The sequence below is a fragment of the Callospermophilus lateralis genome, chromosome 13 (genome assembly GCF_048772815.1).
Source record: "Callospermophilus lateralis isolate mCalLat2 chromosome 13, mCalLat2.hap1, whole genome shotgun sequence".
NCBI lineage: Eukaryota > Metazoa > Chordata > Mammalia > Rodentia > Sciuridae > Callospermophilus > Callospermophilus lateralis.
The window spans coordinates 59,297,181-59,322,125 of record NC_135317.1 but is presented as its reverse complement, the minus strand read 5'-3'; the positions used below and the strand labels follow the sequence as shown (position 1 = coordinate 59,322,125).

Here is a 24,945-nt window from a genome sequence, read left to right as displayed (position 1 = left end):
GCTTTCCAAGGAATCTCCATACTGCTTTCCAAATTGGCTGAACCAATTTGCAGTCCCACCAGCAATGTACAAGTGTACCCTTTTCCCCACATCCTCGCCAGCACTTGTTATTGTTTGACTTCATAATGGCTGCTATTCTTACTGGAGTGAGATGGTATCTTAGAGTGGTTTTAATTTGCATTTCTCTGACTGCTAGAGATGGTGAGCATTTTTTCTTGTATTTGTTGATTGATTGTATATCCTCCTCTGAGAAGTGTCTGTTCAGATCCTTGGTCCATTTGTTGATTGGGTTATTTGTTTTCTTGTTGTTTAACTTTTTGAGTTCTTTGTATACTCTGGAGATTAGAGCTCTATCTGAAGTGTGAGGGGTAAATATTTGTTCCCAGGATGTAGGCTCCCTATTTACCTCTCTTATTGTTTCTCTTGCTGAGAAAAAACTTTTTAGTTTGAATATGTCCCAATTATTGATTCTTGATTTTAACTCTTGTGCTATAGGTGTCCTATTAAGGAATTTGGAGCCCAACCCCACGAGATGGAGATTAGGGCCAACTTTTTCTTCTATTAGACACAGAGTTTCTGGTTTGATTCCTAGCTCCTTGATCCATTTTGAGTTAACTTTTGTGCAAGGTGAGAGAGAGGGATTCAACTTCATTCTATTGCATATGGATTTCCAGTTCTCCCAGCACCATTTGTTGAAGATGCTATCCTTTCTCCACTGCATGCTTTTGGCATTGTCTAATATAAGGTAGTTGTAATTTTGTGGATTGGTCTCTGTGTCCTCTATTCTGTTCTATTCATGTTTTTGATTGTTTCCTTTGCTATGAAGAAGCTTTTTATTTTTATGCCATCCCATTTATTGATTCTTGGTAAATCATAAATTTAAATCAATTTCTCCCTCTAAGGTTTAAGAGATCCCATTCTGTTAAACATTACAAATATTTAAAATAATAGCATTCCTTAATGCATAAACATTTTTTCCAGAGTTGTGATTCTGTTAAACCTAATTATACCTAATTATAAATCTTTCCAAAATTGAAAAACACTTATGATGGATCGATTTTATCATTTTGCATGATTTTTGAGTTTGCCTTCTCAATTCACTTGAGTTTGGAATAAAATAAGAGTTCAACCAAAAAATAAATTAATTATTTTTGTCAACATTGATAGGATCCTCTGAACATTTTTTACAGCTGTTGTGACCATAAAAATAATGCTGGTCACATCACCCACACCCTTGGATTTCAATTGCACACTATCTAGTACATCTGTGTACTTATAGATTGAGTTTTACATTTCTTTGGCTCTTAAAATATGTGTAAATTTTTCCCATGTGCCTCTGACATCTTTGAGCCTCTTGGTATTCTGCACTCTTACAGTCTTCACATCATTGTGGACCATAACTCTTATTACAATGACATTGGATTGACTTCTGTCTATGGCTTAGGGTTTAGATTGATTACTTGATTGTACCATCCAAGTTCATCCTACTGACACAAAATAAAGATAACTGAAATCCCACTTCACTGATCTAGTGAATATATACTATTTCTTCGTGTGATATGAGGAAAACTTAGGCACATAGAAGAAAAAAAGAAGAAGAAGAAAGCTCAGTTGGAAACACCAACATGTCGCCAGATTAGCAGGTTGAATTTTCTTAGACCCTGCACTTCCATATTGTTAGCATTCACCAAATACACTAGTCAGAGATGAGACAGGTACAAGGGAACGCTTTTAATAAACACCTTAAGTTTGTTTATGAATGTCACTTGGGTCAGTTGGGGAGGCTGTGATCATCCCAGTCATGCAGCCTCTGTTCAGAATCTATAGAAACTTGCCTATAGGACTTAACTCAAAAGATCTACGGCATTCAATATGATCCTTTGGACCTTTCAACTTACCTTTTGAAGCCACCTTGGATGAATTCTACTGAAAAACCCAACTTTTAAATCAGAAGTAAAGTGTGGAGGAAGCCTAGGTTCAATCCCCCTTACTGAAAAAAGAGAAAAAAATCAAAGTGTGATGACAAAATAAGGAAACATATTCCCTCAGGTGATTTGTACACTGGCCCAGAAGTGACACTGCTGGACTAAATACATAGTGCTAATATTAACACTTACTTTGAAGGCTGACATGCATCTGGCTTTGTGAAAAAGAAACCTGAAGTGTTACGTGAAAAATCAATCCCCACTAGTAAAAAGAGCAACAGAGAGTGGGCCCCATTCCCTACTCATCCAGAAAATGTCTAAGGAGTTCCTGTCTGCTCCCCGGGCCCTGGTTTCCTCATCTTTGGAATTTGATGGTCTTGAGTAGTCCCACAGCCTCCCCAGGACCTGTACACACACTGTCCTCCGGTCACCACCCACTGAGTGTGCTATCAGGAAACCCTTTATGTAAACACAGGGATTTGACAAGCAGATGAACTTCTTAGAAGCTGCTTCAGCATGTTGTCAAGTTGCCCCACTTTTTCATGCCGTTCATGTAGAAGTATTCAGATGACTGTTTTTTAAAGGAATCTTAAGAAAATTTTGGTTTTTTTGTTTTGTTTTGTTTTGTTTTGCTGTAGAAAATGCTCCAGCTTTCATAATTCTTTATTAAATATTTGACAAGTCGCATCACTTTTTACAATGACTTCATTTTGCCACATTACTCTTTTGCTGTCAGGAAAATAAGCGACTGTTTCTCTTTAGCTCTCTCAAGAAAGAAAAGCCAAAAGGACTTGTTCTTGAACAAAACTTTTTCTGTATCAAATTCAACCTTATTTTAAAGCTATTCTGATTGTGAAAGTGAGCATTATCCATAAGTTGTTTAAAAAAAAAAAAAATCAAGGTAGTTGGTTTTGTTTGACCAAATAGTACTTGGCTTCATTTTAGGAGATGGGTTTATAATAAGAAGTTATGGAACATTTTTAATTATTCATTTTTTGTTGTTGTTGTTCTAATTAATTATACATGATAGTAGGATGTATTTTGACATATTATACACACATGTGTTAAGGTGAAATTGCAATAAATCACCAAGTCGATCTTAAAGCTGGAGATGGAAACTTTACTCACCAGGTGGCGATCCAGATCCACCAGCTGGCGGGCCAAGGAATAGGCAGCAAGTCTACACCCTTCGACCCCCTCCCGGGGTTTGAGTATAGCTTTTATAGTCCAAAACCATACAAAGCATAAGTGTGGCTTCAGCTGGGACTGTAGGTCAGTGGTAAAGCCCTTGCCTAGCATGGAGGAAGCCCTCAAACATTATGAGATCTAAAATCATAAGCAGAAAAGAGAGTGGGCCAAAACGTCCCTTGTTGCGTACAAGTTAAAGAATGGTTACTCACATCTGACAGTGTACATTGTCCAAGAAAAATGGGAACCAAAGAGAGAACACTTTTATATTGTATAAGAATTGCCATTTTGTGTTGCCTAACATGCTATGCTAAGCAACTGTTGATGGGTACAGAGGTGGGGCTTTCCCTGGAAGAAGCGTTTCTTACATGATGTGGGGTAAATGGAGTCTGTTTGGTCATTGCCCATATAGCCTGGCCCATAACATAAGGAGTGTAACTTCTCATTCTTCTGGTTTTGCATGAGGAAGAATTACATTGTTCATGTGATCATATATGCACATAGGATACTAATGACCAATTCATTCTATTATCTTTCCTATTCCATTCCCCCTCTCTTCCCTTCATTTCCTTTTGTCTAATCCAAAGTGCTTCTATTCTTCTCTAACCCAGCTCCCTTATTGATAAACTGGTATCCATATATCAGAGAAAATATTCAGCCTTTGTTTTGGGGGATTGGCTTATCACTTAGCATGATATTCTCAGTTCCACCCATTTACCAGCAGATAAAGGAATCCTAAGAAAACTTTTAAAATGCACATTTTCTTACAAATGTCTAAAAGTTATTGGTCAGTTTTGTCATCTGTGAAGTGTAGTCAGTGAGCTCCATGATGTCCATAAAATCTTTCATCACACAGGTGTGTGGTTCTGTAAAGTTCTGTTTCCTTTTCTATGGGGCTGAAACCCAAATATATCAGTAATTGTGGATTAGACAGACCCATGTCACATTCCTCTCATGGTTTCCTTTGCAGTCCTCATCAGAGTAATGATGAACTCATGATAGAAATTGTATCTGACCTACTGAAGCGGCTGCCGCTGACAGTGGAGAAAGAAGAGTGTCCCAGCACATTGAAAAGTCTCTTGTCCAGCTCCATTTGGGAGTCTCTCTATAAAAATATCAAAGGTGAGCATATGACCTGAACTCCTTCCCCTTACCTCAGCCTCCTCAGGAAGAAACTGCTGTGAGAGGAAGGCAGAGTCAGGAATAAAGTACAGTACCACTGTAAAAAGGTTAAAAAAAAAAAAAAAAAGGAAAAAGGCTGAGGCAAGATGGGAAGCCAAATCTCCACTCTAGGGATAGGAGCAGAAAAGAAATTGATGGTGTCATTTGGGTCTTCACAGAGACCAAAAGTAAAGCAAACAAGAAAGCAGCAACTCTGCTGGGGAAATTCTAGAAAGCTTTCTAGGTCCCTGTTCTTTCTGGCTCTGTCTCTGCTCTCTGGAACAGCATCCGGGGCAGCAGGGTTGAGATGAATCCTCTGATGGGAGACCTCTCAATACTGAGAAAGTGAGACAAGGAAGGGCAGGCCCAGAGTTGCCCAAATTAGTTCTAGGCACAGCTCCAAGGGGCTAAATTCCTGGACTGGGGCAATTTTTGAGTTAAATTTTAACATCCATATTCTAATCCAAAAACAATTCATTTGGAAACAAATGTTGAGCAATAGTCTATCAAAATAGTCATGCACCTCATAATGACATTTAAATTGACGACAGATCACTTATGTATGATGGCCCCATAAAGTTATGTCACCTGGTGACATCAGAGTCATTTTAATTTAAGTAAGCACACCCTAATATTTTCATAAGGATGAAATCTATGGACACATTTCTCAGAATTTGTCCCCACTGTTAAGTGAGACATGACTGTGGTACTGAAATTTTTGAGTCTTGATCGAGGTTCATCAAATAAGGGATTTCAGGCTAAATCCATTCTTTTATACAACTGGCAAGCTCAAAGGAATTTTTATATTATTTAATGGTTGAAAAAAATCAATACTTTGTGACACATAACTACTATTTGAAATTCTGATTTGAGTGCCCATAAGTAAAATTTTATTGGGATATGGCCATTCTTATTTGTTTAACTTTGTCTATGGCTGCAAGAGGAGAACCGAGTAATTGCAACAGAAATGATGCCATCCATAAACCCTAAAAGATCTGCTATCTGAACTTCTACAGAAAATGTCTATCTACCCCGGGTAAAGACACGTAAAATTTCTTTAACTTTCAAAACCTGTGTCCCTCCATGCAAAGCCTCTTTTTAATCTATAACATATCAAAGTTTTATCTCTTTTTTTTTTAATTCCAGGCCATGATCCCCTTATCCATTGTGTCTTAATAGTTTTTTTGAACCAAGAAATAGGACGATTTAATAAGCTATTAAGTGTCATACATAAATCTTTAAAAGATCTTCAACTTGCTCTAAAAGGAGAGAGCATCCTCACTCAAGAACTGGAAGAAATATACCACTCTCTTCTCAGTACAAAAGTTCCCTTACTGTGGCAGGTAAGCAATTACCATTCCCTGCTTACTTGCTTGCTTGAAAGAAACATCCAGGATGCAGGAAATGATTAGGTTAACAATGGTACATCTGTGTGGTAAAATTCTATGCAGTCATTTAAAAATGCTGACATACTTTTGATATGAGTACATATTCATACAACTTCTGAGAGGGCAATTTGGCAATTCCACTTAAATTTGCCTTAGAAATATTTATCACAGAACCAATTATAACAATATAAACAGGTATAACAAATATTAACAATATAACTTGTTATAACAATTATGATAATATAACAATATAATAATTCTTATAATGATTAATAGGAATTTGATTACATAAACTGTGGCACATCCAAATTGTGAGGTATATGCTGATATGGAAAAATATCTCCAAGCTGTCTTATTAATTTGTTAAAGTTTTTAAAAAATGTCATTTTTAAGGATTATAAACTATGCCTATGAAGGCATATATTTGCTTATAAAAAGCACCTCTCTTTAGGCCAGGTGCATGCTTTTAATCCCAGCCATTCAAGAGGCTGAGCCAGGAGGATCACAAGTTCGAGGCCAACCTCAGCAGTTTAGCAAGGCCTTAAGCAACTTAGCAAGGCCTTGTCTCAAAATAAAAAAAATTAAAAAAAAAAAATTAAAGGGCTTGGATAGGACTCAGTGGTACAGTGCTTGCCTAGGATGCGTGAAGCACTGGGTTAGATTTCCAGCACTACATAAATAAACAAAATATAGGTATTACCAAAAAAAGGGCCAGGAATGTGGCTCAGTGGGTTAGTACTCCTGGGTGCAATCCCCAACACCCCCCCCCAAAAAAAAGCACTTATATTTTACATTCAGGAAACACAACTAAATGCTTTGGAAGAAAAAGCTCAGACAACAGTAGTTACCTTATATGAGAGACTCATGGGTCTTGTGTGTGGAGGAAAAAGCTTTCATTCTACATCCCATGTTGTGCTATTTTTATTTTTTGCCATATTCATATTTTAGTTACTGTAAAATTTTCAGTGTTTGCAAAGACCATGTAAGGTTTTTTCCCTTTGGATCACCTCCCAGTGAAAAAAATTAAAAACGTTTGATTAAAAAAAATTTAATATTACTAAATGCATCAAAGAGCCTAATAAAAGAATAATGGATTAACAAGTCAAAACCTGAGAGGAGCCTGGCGACATGGCGACACCTGTAATGCCAGCAGCTTGGGAGGCCAAGGCAGAAGGATTGTGAGTTCAAAGGCAGCCTCAGCAAAAGCAAGGTGCTAAGAAACTCAGTGAGACCCTGTCTCTAAATAAAATACAAAATAGGGCTGGGTATGAGGCTCTGTGGTTGAGTGCCCCTGAGTTCCATCCCTAGTACTCAGGAAAAAAAAAAAAAAACGCCTAAGAGGAAACATGAACACAAAAAAGTTGGGCAGAGCACAGCAAGTGTTTTGCTCTGAATATTTGCTACTCCTGGGGAGGAAAACTTTCAAAGGAATGAGAATGGTATTTTCAATGTATTCAAAAAATTAACTTTAATAACACAAAACTTTATATGAAATAAACACAAAAACAATACATACAAAACTTTTGTTTTGAAAATGAAGATAAAATAAAGCAGACCAAAAGAAGAGAGGTACATAAAATTCATTCTTAACAAAACTAGAAACTCTGAAATGCAAGAAAGAATGAAGAGGGTAAAAATAGTCAGAGAATTGGTAATCAATTATGACAGAAACAAAACATTACTAATATCCAATGGGATTTTTTTTTTCTTCTTAGAGAAGCACTGTTAATTTTGAAACAAAAGACCCAGAATACAGTCAGCAATAACACATACACCAGAGTTGGGAATGTCTGGAATTTTTAGGTGTTATATTATCAAGAAGGAGGATAAAATTAGTAATGAACTTTACACTTTGACAAATTACATATGCATGATATAATTACCAAATTACCAAGGTAGCCACTAAAACAATCTAAACAAAATACAGAACCTTTGAAATAGTAGATTAGGGGGAAATACTCCTTATATTGTTATGTAAACTAAAAATTTTTTTAAGATTCAAAATTTTTATACAGTTGATCTCTATATTTTAAAAGTATACAAACCCTTGCATATGGATATCAAGAGACATATACAAAAATATTTAGAACATCTTAACAGTAATGGCTGGATTTCCCATTCAGAATCATGAGCCAAATTATCTCTGTTCTTTATAAATAATCCAGTCTGTGGTGCTATGTTTTAACAGCAAAAAAATGGAATAAGACTCCTGCAATGAAATATTACCCTACTTGCAAAATGACTGAAATACCAACACTTGCTATACAGATGATCTTTAAAAAAACAGTGGTTCGGTAGCGCGCTCACCCAGCAAGCGTGCTGCCCAGGTTGGATCCTCAGCACTACATACAGACAAGGATGTTGTGTCCGCCGAAAACTAAAAAAATAAATATTAAAAAATTCTCTCTCTCTCTCTCTCTCTCTCTCCTCTCTCACTCTCTCTTTGGGAGGGAAAAGGAAAAAAAAAAAAACAGTGGTTCTAGGGCTGGGGATATAGTTCAGTTGGTTGGGTGCTTGCCTTGCATGCACAAGGTCCTGGGTTCAATCCCCAGTACCACCAAAAAGGAAAAAAAAAAAAAAATACAGTGGTTCTTGGAGGTGGGGTTATGACTCAGTGGTAAAGCACTTGCCTTGCATGGGTGAGGCACTGTGTTCAGTCTCTCAGCACCACATAAATTAAATAAATAAAATTAAGATATTGTGTCCATTTACAACTAAAAAATTTTTTTGGGAATGTGGCTCCATGGTTAAGCACCCCTGAGTTCAATCCCTGGTACCAAAAAAACAAAGGGAAGAAGAAGAAAACACGGAGACAGGTTAAGAATCAGAGACAATCATAATTCTTTAAAATTGAATATAGAGCCACGCTCGGTGGCATACACCTGTAATCTCAGCTGCTTGGGAGGCTGAGGCAGGAGGATTTCAAAGCCAGTCTCAGCAACTTATCGAGGTCCTAAGCAACTTAGAAAGGCCCTGTCTCTACATAAAATATAAAAAGAGGGCTGGGGATATGGCTCAGTAGTTAAGCACCCCAGGATTCAATCCCCAGTACCAAAAAAAAAAAAAAATTGAATACAGACAATGATGAAAAATTGAAATGTGGAAGCTGTAAAGTTCACACATATGAAGTCCTTCACAGGATTTCAAAGTCAGAAAGGACCTTAGGGATCCTTTATTCCTGTGCCCTTATTGACTAGATAAAGGGATCAACAGAGGGGCTTTGCTGCTTGCTAAGAAAGCTAACTAGTGAAAGTGCTGGGCTCCCTGCAGCAGTTATGCTGGGAGAACATGGCCTAGTTGGGAGACTATAAATACAATTACGACAGACAACTGCATGTCTGACAAACTGACAAGACCTGGGATTAGCCAGATGGAAGGATATGTCTGGCTTGGACATTTAGGCAGGCAGAGACTGCCATTCAGAGACTACGTGAGCAGAAAGAGATGCTGTTGGAGGAACAATGACAATGTGAAGCAAGAGTTGGTTTCATCAGCCTAGCAAAACAGTGAAACCACAGTCATGGTGAAGTCCGGGAAAGGGACTGCAAAGCAGCAAGAGAAGAGGGTGTAAGGGTCCGGCGAAACGTCGGAGGAAGAGACCACCAAGAGACTGACTCATGCAATTGCAGAAGGGGATTTATTGAGGATCCATTCCAGCACGCTGGGGCTCCTGGCCCACTCAAGAAGGGAGAGCAGCCAAGAGCCTGGGGCAGGGGTTGAGCAATGCTTAAGTACACTTTTGGGGGAGGGCGGGGACTTTACATACATCACAGTCTCCTTTAACAAATCACCATACACCACGGGAAAATCAAACAACAATTCTTAGACTTGATTAGTACATTCATTGGCGGGAACAGGTTGGGGGGGGGGGCGATTGGTCACTTCTAAGTGGGGTACACATTCAAACTGATTGGTTCGGGCCCTGTATGCCTACGTGACAAGCTACACAGGGTCCCAGGTTATTAAACAACCAGAGGGTCAGTGGGAATATTTACTGGGCAGTTCAGGTATTGTCCTAACAGCTACAGGAATTTCAGGTTTTGGGGGTAGCAGAGGAACTTAACAATACCTGGTCCTTTACTTTTTAACTCAGGCCTTGCAGTTTAGAAACTTTACAATGCCCAGTCTTTTATACTTTAACTTTTACACTTTAACTTCAATTTCTTTTACCCTTACAAGGGCAGCACTAACCTCAAGGGAGGGAAGGAAAGGAACCAATGAATGGGGTCTAGAAAAAAATAGAGAATTAAGAGAAAAAGCGAAGGAGAAGGAAGTAACCAGCTTAACCAAAAGGGGCAAAGGATTTTTACCAAATAAAACAGGTGTAGAGCGGGGGCTGTGGCTCAGCAGTAGAGCGCTCTCCTCGCACGTGCAAGACCCTGCATTTGATCCTCAGCACTACATAAAAAAATAAATAAGTGAAATAAAGGTATTGTATCCAACTACAACTAAAATATAAATATTAAAAAATAAAAACGGGGGTGGGACACCATGAATATGGAAAGTTTTTATAAAGCCACTGATGACTTCTAATGTAGAGCAATAATGAACAGGAATCATTGAAGGCCTTCTCAAGAAGCTTGACCATAAACACAGAAGGAGGTTCAAGGACTTACAGACCCCCTTCCCCGTACACCCAGTGTAGCAGACAAGTTAGAGGCTGCTGTATTTAAGATAAGAAGAGCGTGTCCATAACTGGATGGAAGCCAAGAAGATATGCCCCAGAAAGGCAGGCAGAGCTGAGGGGCAGGGGTCAGCTTGGCTCAGAACTGGAAGGAAAAGGGAAGGACCAGACAGTGGGTGGGGGCTCATAGAACTTTGCTCAGGGGAAATTTGGGAAGTTGAAAGGCTCACACCCAATGGCATGTGAAAATAATGTCCCCAGAGAAGAGGAAATAGAGGTGAGGGGATTATTGAAAGAATTTGAGAAGAGTCAGGAAAGCCTTAGCGAGAGTGGAAGCTTCCAAGGGTTTTATTCAGTAAAGATAACCCTGTTTCTCCTGGGTATTCATTTTCAGACTTCTCACTATGTAAAAATGTTCATTTCAGTTGGAAAAGGACATTCTTCTGCCAACTTTTTTCTCCCTGGCAATTGAGTCTATTATAAAGTTTACAGAAATGTTCCCAATGATCCCAGAGGCAGATCTACAAAAAAAAAAAAAAAAAAAAAATGACATAATTGTCTCTAAATCTCAACAGAAATATGCCTACAAGTCATGCAGGTCCCTAAGCTCCTGGGTTAATGATCTCATGCAGCGACTGGATTTCTTCAATACCTGGGCCAAAGTGGCTTACACTGCAATACATCGTCGGTATGAATGAAAACTGCTTTGTTTCTTCCTTATTTTTGCTAGAGCTTAACAGTTTTGAACTAATTTCACATGCTTGGTCTTTGGGTTCTCAGAGTAACATGTGAATTAAGAAGAAGATGAATTCTTGTCTTCCATTTAGGATGAGAAAATGGGGGTCTTGGGAGCTGAGAGTCCATTCAAGGTCCCTAAACTCTGAGACAGAGATAAGGACTAGCAGCCAGAACATTTTTTTCCATTATTCTACACAGCGTCCTAAGAAACACATAGAGAGAAATATGAAGTGATATATGAAAAATTTGGCTACTTGTGATTTTTCCATGTATTTTTGGTCATAATAAAAGCAGTGTGAAGGCCTGAGACTAGCTACCATTGACCAAGGGACTCACAGAGTATCAAGCCTCTTTCCAAGAGCATTGCTGTTCCTAACACACCAAGTATCCTAGTAACCCCCATCATCCTATTTCAGAGATGAGGAAGTTGAGGTGTATGAAGTAACTTTCCCAAGGTTTCACAAGTAGAAAATGGAAGTATTGAGGTTCAAACCCAGAAAATCTGGTACCAAAGTCTGTGCCAGGCTGCCTCTTAACCATTTAAGTATAAAGGAGTATTAGAACAAATGCAAACACCAGACCACATCTCTGGGGATTCTTTTGGAGAAGTCTGTAACTCAGAAACAATTGATAAGGCTCCAGAAGGCCCAGCCAGGTTCCCCACTGTAATAATGCCCTGTGTTACTCAATTCCATGGCCTTCCAACCAAATCACTTGTCTTCCTTTTCCCCTTACCAGCTTCAAAGCATACTTGGTGCCGATTAAAGTATAGCACAAGAGTCCTGAGTGGGAGGGAATTGAGTGGGAGGAATGGAGCTGGGGATACAGCTCAGTTGGTAGAGTGCCTGCCTCACATGCACAAGGGCCTGGGTTCAATCCCTAGCACCACAAAAGAAAGAAAGAAAAGTGAAAGGATGAGCCTGGAGGGACTGGAGGAAATGGCCCAGGTCACCTGCAGGTATGCAATTATTATGTCCTTACGCACCTCACCTGGTCTGCTTCTCAACAGGTACATGAGATTCATCATATCTTCAAATGAAACTGCTTTATCACCTAGTCAAAGCTTCACATACCTTCCTGAATCAGAGTCTGATTTCTTTGAAGGATTTCCTGCAAGATACTGGCTCCCAGCTTTCTTCTTCCCACAAGGTGAGCATCAGAAACCAGGATCAGCCCTACACTGGGCCCAGTATCTCCACAACTCCTCACCCTCTTCACAAGAGGTTTAGACAACAGCACCTATGCCCTGGCAGGTACCAGGGCCTCTTCCCTCTTCTCTTACTTTCTTTCTTCATCAAAATAGGCTTACCTTTGTCAGATCTCACCTGTACCTTGGCAGGTCACTTTCTCATCTCTAGGCTATGATTCAGTGATATCAAAGACCCTCCCTGAGACCACTATAACTTAGGAATTGATTCTGTGCTTCAGTTGTTTATTCATTTGTTGATAGATGGCTGAATGCTTGCTGGGACTGGGACCCCACCTGCTCAGCAGAAAAAATTGACCAGGATATTGCCACAATGAGTGATCAGGGATGTACAGGAAGTTGTAAAGAAGCAGTAGTAGACTAGAAGCTTCAGGAGGACAGGAATGGGTCTGTTTTTATTGCTGTCATATCCATAGAACCTAATACTGTTACTGCTGTTTACCGGTGACAGCTTGCTTCCCTGAATGCTGAAGTACAACACCAGAGAAGCACACTGAGGCAAGTATAGAGTGGAAAGTAGAAGGCTGTATTAAAGGACAGCAGAAAGACTTCTCCCAGGAGGAAGAAGGGGACCCAAAAGGCAGAATCCGTGGAAGGGGGAGGTCTTCCCTTTTTTAAAGCTAAGGTCTTCTTTCAGCTTTCCCACATTCATGTCTGTTGTTTCCCTTTATCTTGCAGGGATAGAATGCAGGTGGGAAGGCCCAAAAGGTGGGAGATAGGTGGGTGGAGGAGTAATCTGAGCAGGAAGGGCCTGGAGGCTTTTGATTTTCACCTCCCTGTTTGCTGGGAGCTGCTTCATTAACACTTCCTTAGGATGGGCTCCAGGCCTTGGGGACATTAACATTTCAATTTCCCCAAGTGCTGCTTTAGTTTCCTGGACTCCATTCTCAATAATGGCCTCCATTTTCTTTATTTTATTCAATATTAGACCTGATTTACCTAACTACACTAACTATCTATCTGTAAATCTGGCTTCAATACTCCCCCAGCACCAGCGAAGTTCTCAATAAATATTTGCAGAATGAACAATCAATACTTTTGGAGTATGAAACATGGGTACCTTAATTCAGGGCCTGGAAGGAAATAAATGACTTTTAAGATGAGACTTGAAGGTTACTGCCAGTTAAGTGTTCTCCAGGTGGGGATGGAAGAAGAGGAGAATAATTAAAAGCACTTCCACAGTATTTATGGGGTGCCAGGCACTGTTCCAAGAACTTAGTATAAATTAAGTCATCCAATTCTCGTGACAATCTTTGGAGTCTGTTACTATTATCATCCCTATATTCAGATAGAAAAATCTTGGCCCATATGTTGTATGACTTTAGACAAATAAACAACAAAAATACTGATTAAGCTACGATTTGAACTTAGCCTGCCTGACTTAAAATGTCAAGTGTTCATCCATTGCCCAAAACTGAGAATAACATCTGTATTGGTGATTATTCCAGTCAAGAGTCCAGAGGTAAAAGAGAGGAAAGCAAGTTAGAAGAAACCAAATGTTCATTATGATCAGAGCAAAAGACCCACAGAGGGAGAATGATGTAGGATGAAGCTGGAAGGATGGGTCCAGGAACCCTAAAAGTTGATGCCACCCTGTGACCATGGGAGCTATTTAATGTGTTTCAGGCCAGAAGGGTCATGAAAAATAGCTACAGGAAGGAATAAGGGCAAGGGTGCACTGGAGGAGTGTTATGCTCAAATTCGGGACCCCCAAAGACCACCAGAGACCCAAGATCGATGCAAGCAGCAAAGAGGTGTTTATTGCGAGCTAGCTTGGTCCTCTGCACGCACACACAGCAACTGGTGACACTGAGAGGCCCCAAGCCCAGGGTTTGCAGCAGTTTTATACATTCTTTGGAGAGGGCAGGGACTTCACATACATCATAGCAAATCATCACACACCGCGGGAAAATCAAATAACAACTCTAAAACATGATTAGCACAATCACTGGAGGGAACAAGTTGGGTAGGGGTGATTGGTCAGTACAAAAGGGGTATTCATTTGAACTGATTGGTTTAAGCCAAGAGGGGGTGTATGTGCCGAACTACATGGTTTCCCAACTTGTTATCAACCACCATAAAATACTGGGAGGGTCATCTGGCATCCCAGGTATTTCCCTGTCGCATACTGATTGGTGGCTGCTAGGGGCCTGCTGTGGATCCCCACCTAGCCTGACTGAGTCAGGGACACCTGGCACAGCAGATCTTTCCTGTTATTTGTAGATAAACAACTCAGCAGGGTGGGAATGTGCTTAGGAGTGCTCTGTGGGTCCTTCCAAGGACTAAGGTCATGTCCCTTCCTTGGACAGGCTTTGCTCTGAGATAGAGGCTGGTTTTTCAGGAGTACAAGGCCAGGTCCCAGCCATCCAGGGAGTCTGCTTTGCTCAGGGCAAGAACTGGTGGTGCCCTGCAGGAGGGTGATGGTAGGTGACAGCAGAAAAGAAGTTGCGTAGACAGGAATTAGGAAAGAGAACCAACCAGACTCGGTGTTTGAAGTGATGGGGTGCAGGAGGGACAGATTGAGCAACTCTCAGGTCTCTGGCATAAACAGCTGAGTGGGTGCGGAAATAAAGGACACAGGGAGAAGAGCTAACTGGGATTAAAATGATGGCCATGTCAAGTTTGAGATGTGTTTGTTGGTTTTCCTGCTGCACATAGCCTTGCTCTGTGTGACCAGGGGTAAAATGACCACCAGCCACTAAGCAACCACAGAGAAAAAAAGCGCCTTCCTTCTCCCAGTGTCCATATGTCATTTTCTGACACAGATTCTGGCACACTTAGTCTTGTCCTCACTCTGGCCCCATCTTTTTGCCAAGATGGCATCAGAAGTGGATATAGGATCCAAAATTTATAACTCCCTTATTCCCACAAAAATATGGGGGAACAGAGGCTAGACCTACAGAAAAATCCACGTTCACCTCCACCAGGAGGCGTATGCACTTGCCAGACTAATAGCACAAAGACCTAAGTGAGGTGAGTACACAGGTCTTGCCCTTATCTCTCTTCCTTCCTGACTCAGCTACTCCACTCTTCTATCTCCATGAGGGAAGGGGTGTTGCCCACCCCTGAGGGAAGTCCAGAGACTCACAAGGAAATGTTGGTATTTTTCTTCAAAGCCTTTCTTTCTGCTGTGCTTCAAGACTATGGAAGAGCCCAAGGAATCTCTATGGATGGCCTCACTTTTACCCACCATGTGACTTCTGACACCAGTGACATCAAAGATGAGGAGCTCTCCATAATTATCCAAAAGAAGTTCAACACAGTCAGGAGAGCCTTTAAGGTACTGACAGGATTGGAAAGGGTAGTTGTTCATTCCCTCAATGAACCTTTATTCAGTACTTACCACCTGCCAGGTAGGTACCAGAGAGGCAGATAAATAAGGCACAGAGCTCTTCAAGTCCAAATGCCATCCAACTGCGCCCGGCAGCCCACTTATTCCAGAGCTCAGCCAGGTGGCAAGCAAAATCTCCTCCCACCCCCAACCAACACTCAGCAAACACAGTGAGGATGGCCAGGAAGACAGCCCAGGCTGGGAGCGGTGGCCATGCAGCCAGCCATATGCTCCGGGTAATCCCAGCCCTGCTGTGCTCTCACCACACGCTTGTGCTTACTAAGTGCCAATCGGCTCTAGGAATCTACTACTCCAGGATCCACACTTAACCACATTAAAGATGAGCTTATCACATTTCATTGTTTTAAACACCCTGTTAGGATTTTGAATAGTTTGCTCAAAATCAAGAAGGAATCATTGTCTTTTAAATATTAGGATTTTCCATCTAGAAACATAGTTGTTCCATTTGTTTAGGTCATTTACATCTTTGTTTTCTCCACATTGAAATTATCTTCAGGTTATTTTCTTAACAGTTTTCTTACAATTGTTGTTTTTTGTGAATAGAATTTGTAGTACTGTACAACTGGCTCTTTGTCATGAGTCTTGTACTTGGGGTTAGTCAAATTTAAGGGCACAGTCTACCCAAGACTTCTAACACCAATAGCTAGGAGTTTCCCAAAACAAATTTCAGGTGTAATAATTTACTAGAAAGACTCACAAAACTTCCAGAAAGCTCTTTTGTGAAGTTCCTGTTTGAGACTTTAGCCAACTTTTGATTGGCTAGTCTCTGTCATATTGACTTGTTGAAGTTCTTTGTAGATTCTGGAATAAGCCTTTTGTCAGGTTAATATATAGAAGTTATCTTCTCTTGGTATGTGACTTTCCTTTTTACTTAGTGTTGTCTTCTGCTGAACAAAAATTCTTTGTTATAATGAAGTCTGCTACATCCATCTCCTTTTTAAGTCCTAAGAAATCTTCCCATTGCAAGGTTACTAAAATCTTCTTTTGTTATCTCTGGAAGTTGTATGACTTTACTTTTCATATTTATGCTTCTGGTCCACATTGAATTGAGTTGGTGAATTGTATGAGGTGGAGTTAAAGTTTTTTGGGTTGCATGGTAGTACCCAACTGACTCAGTCTCATTTTTCTTTTATTGAAATGATGATCCTTACCCCACTTTAATTTTGTCGTAGATCAAATAATTGTCTTTCCCTGGGCCTGTTTCTGAGTCACTGATATGTTTCACTGATATGTCTTTATGCCGCAGTTCTATTTTAAATATTGTTGCTCTACAGTATGTATTCATACGAAGTCCTATAGCTTTGCTCTTCTTGACAGTTGTCAGTTGATTTTTGGAGAATTGACATCTCAGCAATATTGAGACCTTTTTTTAATACATTTATTTGTAGATAAACACAATATCTTTATTTTATTTTTATGTGGGGAATCAAACCCAGTGCCTCACACATGCTAGGCAAGTGTTCTACCACTGAGCCACAACCCTGGCCCCAGCAATATTGAGACTTTTAATCTTAAATATTTAGTTTTTCTTTTTATTTCTCTAGCTTATCATGTATTTAGTTCTTCAGTTTCTTTCTAGTACAATGTTCAATAACAAGGTGATAATGGACATTCTTGTCTTTTTCCTAAGACTCAGGGTGTAAGGGTCCGGCGAACGTCGGAAGAAGAGACCACCAAGTGACCAACTCATGCAATAGCAAAAGGGGTTTATTGAGGATCCAATCCAGCGCACTGGGGCTCCGTGCTCACTCAAGAAGGGAGAGCAGCCCAGAGCCCCTGGCAGGGGTTGAGCAGTGCTTAAGTACACTTTTTGAGGAGGGCGGGGGCTTTGCATACATCAGAACAAATCATCATGAGGCACGGGAAAATTGAACAACAACTCTGAGACATGATTAGCACATTTATTGGCGGGAACAGGTTGGGCAGGGGTGATTGGTCATTCCTACAGTGGGGTACACATTCAAACTGATTTGTTTTGGGCCCTGAATGCCTACGTGCCAGGCTACACAGGGTCCTAGGTTATTAAACAACCAGAGAGTCAGTGGGAATATTTACTGGGCAGTTCGGGTATTGTCCTAACAGCTACAGGAATTTCAGGTTTTGGGGGTAGCAGAGGAACTTAACAATACCTGGTCCTTTACTTTTTAACTCAGGCCTTCCTTGCAGCTTAGAAACTTTATAATGCCCAGTCTTTTACACTTTAACTTCAATTTCTTTTACCCTTACAAGGGAATAGCCTTCACTATTCCACCATTAAGTATTACATCAATTATAGGCTTCTTTGTAGATTAAGAAGGTTGCCTCCTAGTCCTAGTTTGTCAAAAGCATTTTTTTAAAATCATAAGTAGGTATTGAATTTATTAAACACTTTTCCCATGTCTACTGAAATAATCAGCTGGTTTTTATCCTTTGTCCTGTTAACATGGTAGACGATATAGATAGATGGATCTCGAGTTTGTTAAGGTATAATTTCTAAATTAAGATTGTTTTAAATAAGAATGAAAGCTAAATGTAATGAAGGATCTTTTCGGTATCTCTGGAAATAATCACATGACTTTTTACCCTTATCAATGTGCTTAATTATATCCAAAGATTTACAGTGATCAAATCATCTTAATTATAACATTTTATTCAAAATTTTGTACCAATATTTAAGATTAGCTTGTAGGATTCAGTAGTGGGGTGGGGTTGGGGGAACGGAGGGTATATTGTTTTGTTTAGGTTTTACTGTGTGCATTACCAGTTGTGATTTCCTGATTTCCTTAATCTAATTCTATCATCCATCTTTAGAGATCTCATAATTTCTAGTCTACTAGGGACACATCTTGTTTCCAGTGCTGTTATGAGTGTGTCTGGGGATCTGGGGTCACGGGAGGAGGCCAGGGCTCATGCTGTTCGGTCTCTTGCTCCAGTCCTGGTCTTCCTTTTCTTGGCACGCATCAGACTGCACTTAGAAATGACTCAGAGAACATCTAGAGTGATTGCAGGTTGGAAACCTTTTCAGAAGAATGATACTGGGAGAATCCATTCTAGAAAAGACTTAGAAGAGAAGGGGTGATGCATGAAGAACTAGACCCTAAATCTACTAGAACTCCAAAGGAGTGCCAGCCACAGAGGCTTCCAGGGGGACTCACTGAGCATCAGGGCATCCACTTGATCCAAATTGTCCATGGTGGTTAGCACAGCATCCTTTTGTAGATAGTAAGTGCCCTGTTCCTGGAAGTTTAGGAAAAACAAAGTGACCACTAGGCAAGGATACCAAAGTGGAAGAAATTTAAAGTTCAGATGTGTTTTGGACTTGAAATTTGTCCAATTGTTTATCAATTCATTCACTCAAAAATATGTGTACAAAACTGTGCTAGCTGTTGGAAATGAAAGATGAACAACACAAAGCCACTGGCCTCCAGAAGGTCAGAGCCTACCTGACCTGTCATGATGACACCAAGGCCCCTTACCAACCTGCACTCAGCATTTATCGTGTGTTAGAGATGCGTAGGCTCTTTACCTGCATTATTTATGAAAAATTGCTAGTTTTATAGGCCAGAATTAAGGTTCAAAGAGCTCAGACATGGCTTTAACCCCAAGGCCAGCCTATTCTTCAGCCTGTCCAACACCTTCCTACACAACCCAGCAGACACAACGCTCAGGGGGGCAGGTTGCTCTGGGCCCTCTTCTCATGCCTCACAGGGACAAAGGGGGTGGGCTGCCCTCCCAAACTTGCTTTTTGTCTCTACCCATCTAATCAGATGTTCTCAGTTATTTCTGTTTATCCCATGAATCAGATTTGATTTAGGTAAATTTCCTTTCATTCATTTTGGTTAGCTCTTGTGAGAATTAAGTCACCTCATTGTGGACTGTTTGCAAATTAGTTACATATTATGTCTTTTCTCTGAAAAACCCATGCATTCCATGTCCAAATCACACAAGTATAAACAAAGTCAAATGCATGAGAGTCTCTGCTCCCATGTTGTATATGAAAAGACAACACTAGAGTCAACACAGTGTATGAAACTTAGCCTGTACGTTAAAGTCAAGTCATTACACAAAACAATTCCCAGTAAGTCTATTATAGAATAAGCCAAAATATGAAGTGCTTTATATGAATTCACCTTGCACCTCGAGGCAGGTCACATCCACAGAGTGGATAGCTGAGTCACCAAGCATAGAACAGGCTGTTCCACACTTCATCTCTGTGCCAACAAGCTGGTTTGGGAGAGCTGTGTCCATCCATCTCCTCAAAGACCTGCCGGATCATAGAAGGCTGAGGCCTCCTAGGCAGCTTGGTGCTCGGCCACCCAGCACACCTGGAGAAGAACAGGTGGCTTCACCAGCCCCCAGGCACACCTGGAATTGGAGCTGCTGGCAACTCCGGTTTTCTGCTTAACACCACTCATCAGAAATTCACTTCACCTTTTAGTATTCAGTTACTGATTTATTTAATTTGAATCAGATATGATATAGAACCTTCACTGCCTCTTTTAAATTTTCATAGCCCTACTGAGTAATGTAGCCACCATGGTAGAGGTAGGTGACAAAGTTTGAGCCTAGTAAAACAAGCTCATTTTACAACTGTTCTTGATTTCTCCTAAGAAGCTCAGCTCAGGATTACAATTGTAGAAATATGAGGTTTTCCTGTCTGAAAATACTTGTCAATTCAGGATCAGCATTAGAAGGCAGACAAAAGCCTACAATTCTAAATGCTCAGAATGGGAAAAACTTGGGACAACACACCAGGGATGATTCCACACTGGGATGGCATCTCCGCAGGGAGCTCCTGTTAGGCTGGCAGCTTCTGCCTGGGCACCTGCTGACACCATCTCTCTTCCATCTCAGGGCTTGGATTCCTCTCATGAAGGAGTTCATATTTTTGGCTTATTCCTTGAGGGAGCACGATGGAATCATGAACAAAATATACTAGAAGACTCGCTGCCTCTTGAAATGTATTGTGACTTTCCCGACATATACTTTATGCCAACAAAGGTAATCACCCAGCTGTTCATCAGGAAGTCCTGATCTCCTAAGCTTCCCCTCACTAAGACACACCTCTCCTCCTACTCCCCGGTACCCGCAATCTCAAGAGGAAAATATGATAGCTTCAGACCTCGCACGTTTAAAATAGCCCCAAGATTGCTAAAATCTGAAACAGATGCTATATTAACATCCAATGTTATTTCTCTGTACTATAAAGCCATGGGAATTCCTCTAAATTAAATTCCCCACGTGCAAGTACATTAACTTACACATTCAATCCTTACCATATCCGCTGGACTTCATGTAGGGAAAATGTGAGCTAACTGGTTTTGAACTATGCAATTTGATTATTGGATTTTTTCTCTTTCAAGATTTCTACTGAAACATCCAATGCTTCTAACCAGACAGATTCAGATCTCTATACTTTTGAATGTCCAATTTACCAGACCCCTGAGAGGTCAAGAATTTTTAACACTGGAACTAGTCTACCAACAAACTTTCTGACATCAGTGTATTTATCAACGGCGAAACCTCCTAGTCACTGGATCACCATGCAGGTGGCATTGCTGTGTGAGAAGAATGAATGAAAAATAAACTTCCATACCAAACCATTTGAAGTTTTGACTCTTTATGCTGTCCAGACCCTCGCATGTCATCAACACCCTTCCTAATGATAATGAGTGGTCAGCCAGACTGGACAAGTGCAGTCTCTTCCATCTGTAGGAGAGGACATCGACATGTGGGGGAATCTTAGAGCTGCTTTTTGTTCTAAACCCATCAAGACCTAATGCTCGATGTCTGCAGCTCGGTTCTCGTGCAAGTCAGCATAACCTGGAACACAGCAGGTTTGACTTGAAACCATGGTACCCAGCAAAGTGATTAGGGCATATTTCTAAAAAGCTTTTAACTCAAGTTAATGGTTTGTGTTATTATATAAAATGCAATACACGTCCTTTGGAATACTCTACACTACTGGTCTACAGACTTCTAAAACAAAATGGAAGAGCCTTCCTTACTTAAAAGAAATGCAGCCTTGGTTCTGACCTCACTAGACTACAAAAACAAATCATGAGAATTCCATAAACAGGATTAATAAATGTGTTTCTATGGGAAGAATGGAACACTTTGCAACACTAACAAGAATTCCATTATAATCCTCAGACGCCCTGCTCTGTACCAGGTGGGCAAGCCAGCCAAATTTTACAGCTTAATAACAGCCAGTGCTGAGACTAAATCACCCAGGCTTGCATTTCTAAAAGGAAGGACAGCTGTAATTCAAGGCCTTATTTTATTATCACTGGACTTTGGCAATGGACATACCCCAAGTCACACATGAAGATAACTATCCATTCTCTAACATAAGGAGGTGGAAGGGTGGGACTTATACCACAAACTGGACTCATAAACAGCCACAAAGTGTTAATATGTACTTACTTTCTGGTCTAGGAAACTATACTGTCTAAAAACAACAGTAGGAGCATAACAATAGAAAAGAACTATAAGACAGTCCCTGTCTCTTAGGAACCAAGGAGAAAATGATAAAGTGTACAATTTTACCAAAAGATAGAAGGTGGGGTCTTATTAGTTGCAATTCATTTGCTAAAAGTTTTTTAAATTATCCAGGATTTGTTAAAAACAACCCATACTTTCTGGAAACCACCAACACACAAGGCCTTTTCTTCAAACAAACAGTACAAAATTAAAGACCTTCAAGATATGAATCCTGTGCTAGATTTTTAATCAGCACAGATTCTGACACACACACACACCTTCTGCCACATTATGGAATGACAGGAGGAGGAATGAAGAACTGACTCCTTCTGATTTCCTCACTGAGCTCAGCCTGAGTGCTGCATTATCAGCTGGAAACCCAAATGGGCATCAGGCACTGTCTTAGACGTAAGTGCCTCTTTCTTAAAGGATGTACTGTCTTTAAATAAACACAAATGCCTCTATGATTAATAGCTATTCATTTGAAGGTATTATTGAATATGCAATCGTTTTTAGCATTTCTCAAACTGCAAATCCTAAATACACAACCATTTTCCGGGAGTTACCCACTCCCTCACCACTACCCTTTCAAGCTCTAACATTGTGACAGCTTCAATATAAACAGCAACTGGCCAAGGGACCCAGTTTGCCATTTGGATGCCCAGTGATCCAGGAAGGTCCCAGAGGAATGATCCTAGAAAGAGCAGGGGGTGGGGAGGGTGAGTGAAGGATTTGTCTTGGTGACAATAATCCCAAAGTTGCAGGCAAAAATAAAATAAAATAAAATAAGGCTCAAGGTAATCAAAGCAACGTTTTTATTTTAAATTTTATTTCCAACTTAAAACTTCATTATAAAGCTTGTCAAATAAACATGTCAAAAGCAAAATTAAACCAAACTGTAGCTGATGTCCAAGCACTGCAGTACTCATCTGATAACAAACCTTTTTCCTTGCCAGGAAAAGAACTGAATGTTCTCCATCCTCCCCCAAAACCTCCCTGTGATCCAGTCCAGAACCTTCTAGAACACCACTTTCCAATACCAGGAGAAAAGCATAACTTTAAAAAAAAAAAAAAAGGCAACAAAAAAATTTGCTTGCATACATCAGTACTGATAAAACACTGACAATTTCACCAAAGCAATGTTTAAACATTACAGGATGCAGAATGCTAGAGAAAACCAACTCCATGATCACATTAACATAAGCTAGGTTATAGATACTTCAAATTGCAGGGTAGGATGAACACTGCATATCTAAATGGCTCATATATAAAATGTAGAATTAAAACCCAAACATACACTATAAGTATTACATTCCCCTATGTTTAAGATACTGAGAACAATTAGTTTTTAATACAAAAGTTTGGTGAATTTGCTACTGTTCCATTATAGGACAATTAATAATGAATGAGACTACATCAACTTCACTAGAATTTAAAGGTTAAATTTCCTTTATGCACATCTATTAAAAGAAGCAATTTTAAGTTAACGCCTTGTTTTCAGATAGCACTCCTTTTCAAGGTTTTGTGGACATAAAGGACATGTGGACAAAATACAGTATAAACTGCATGAGCTAAACAGTAGCAAAATCACTGTTCAATTTAAATGAAGAGTAGCAAAAACACTGTTGAATTTTAAAAGTCAAAAAAATATATAAAAATAGTAGCCTTAAATGGCAAATTTTTGAACACCAATGTTTATAAAAAAAATGTTTAAATAGTAATGTTTCTCCAAAAATATATATTTATTCTATTTTTTCTATTTGTAAGAGTTTATAAAGGCAAACACACACCTGCAATTGAGGTAGCAAAGCCAAATTCACAAACTTTGGATTAAGAAAAAATACCTTTCCTATGTTTTAAGAGCATCCTCTATACAATATTAAATGAATTCTAATTGCTTCAAAATTTTTAATTCACATGTATTACTTTACAAAACTTAATTTAAAATACTGAAAATGTTTTTGTTAAAAAGCTACTTTAGTCCTGACAATTATCTCACATTCAAAATACTGTACAGAAAAATCTGAAGTCACCATATATTACATAAAAATAAGCTATGTATGTACATTTTCAAATGCAGTTTCAGAAGTTGAAGTTAAGCCAACTGCTACCAATGGGCCTCTTTAAACAGTGTCTGCTCCTAACCTGCCATCACTCTCCATGTACAGCGAATTCCTTTAAAAATCACATAACTTGTAAATGATTTAAAGAGAAGCAAATGAAATTGTTTTCTTAATGCAATGAAACACAAATGTATTCTAAATGGAACAGTGTTTTCACTTCAGAAAAACCAACTGGCAAAAGGGAAAAAAAATCAAAATTTGGAATTAAAAACTATAAATATCAATAGTATTCTTTTCAGTGCATTTAAGACTAGCTTTTTTTTTTTTTTTCAAATTTTTAAGGATTGAAAATTTCCTATTAAAAGCAAATTCTAACATTGTTATTTGTATAGTTTCTTACATTGTTATTAATTTAATAAAAATATGCATGGCTATATTAACAAACATACTACTTGGCTCTAGAGTCCTGACTCAAAACTTACAGATCCTGTCAGTGCAATGAGAGTTTGGATTTTTTTTCCCCTGTTTTCACAAATGGAAGCATTTTTAATCACCAGAACAGAATCAGTAAATGTACGGGAAGATGCGGTAGGGCACGCGCTGGCAGTATTTCTCCCATGCCAGGCCGTACTTCTTCTTACACTGGTGCTCATCGCGTGCTTCTCGGTGGACAAGCAACATGGTGAAGTAAATCACATAGAAATAAGGCAGGATGTGATTAAAACCTGTGGAAAATAAGTCAATAGCATTGAACATTTTTATTTTCCCTACACTGCAGTTTTTCCTGCCTTTTCTCAAATTCTCTAAGAATCACAGTTTTCCAGAATCTATGTACTC

At 39.6% G+C, this 24,945-nt stretch overlaps 2 protein-coding genes across 2 annotated transcripts in view; one reads left to right on the top strand and one right to left on the bottom strand.

Annotated features, from left to right (window-relative positions):
- Positions 1 to 21,141, top strand: part of Dnah14 (dynein axonemal heavy chain 14) — a 343,676-nt gene extending 322,535 nt beyond the window's left edge. Inside the window, exons 79-85 of the mRNA XM_076872908.1 lie at positions 4,084 to 4,235; positions 5,421 to 5,617; positions 10,862 to 10,974; positions 12,034 to 12,173; positions 15,348 to 15,511; positions 20,417 to 20,563; positions 20,926 to 21,141. Of these exons, the coding sequence (XP_076729023.1) occupies positions 4,084 to 4,235; positions 5,421 to 5,617; positions 10,862 to 10,974; positions 12,034 to 12,173; positions 15,348 to 15,511; positions 20,417 to 20,563; positions 20,926 to 21,141 (1,129 nt within the window). The remainder of the gene's footprint in view (positions 1 to 4,083; positions 4,236 to 5,420; positions 5,618 to 10,861; positions 10,975 to 12,033; positions 12,174 to 15,347; positions 15,512 to 20,416; positions 20,564 to 20,925) is intronic.
- A 1,702-nt stretch (positions 21,142 to 22,843) lies between these two features.
- Lbr (lamin B receptor) overlaps positions 22,844 to 24,945 on the bottom strand; it is a 28,878-nt gene continuing 26,776 nt past the window's right edge. Inside the window, exon 14 of the mRNA XM_076831386.1 lies at positions 22,844 to 24,833. Coding sequence (XP_076687501.1) covers positions 24,673 to 24,833 — 161 coding nt within the window. The 3' untranslated portion in view covers positions 22,844 to 24,672. The remainder of the gene's footprint in view (positions 24,834 to 24,945) is intronic.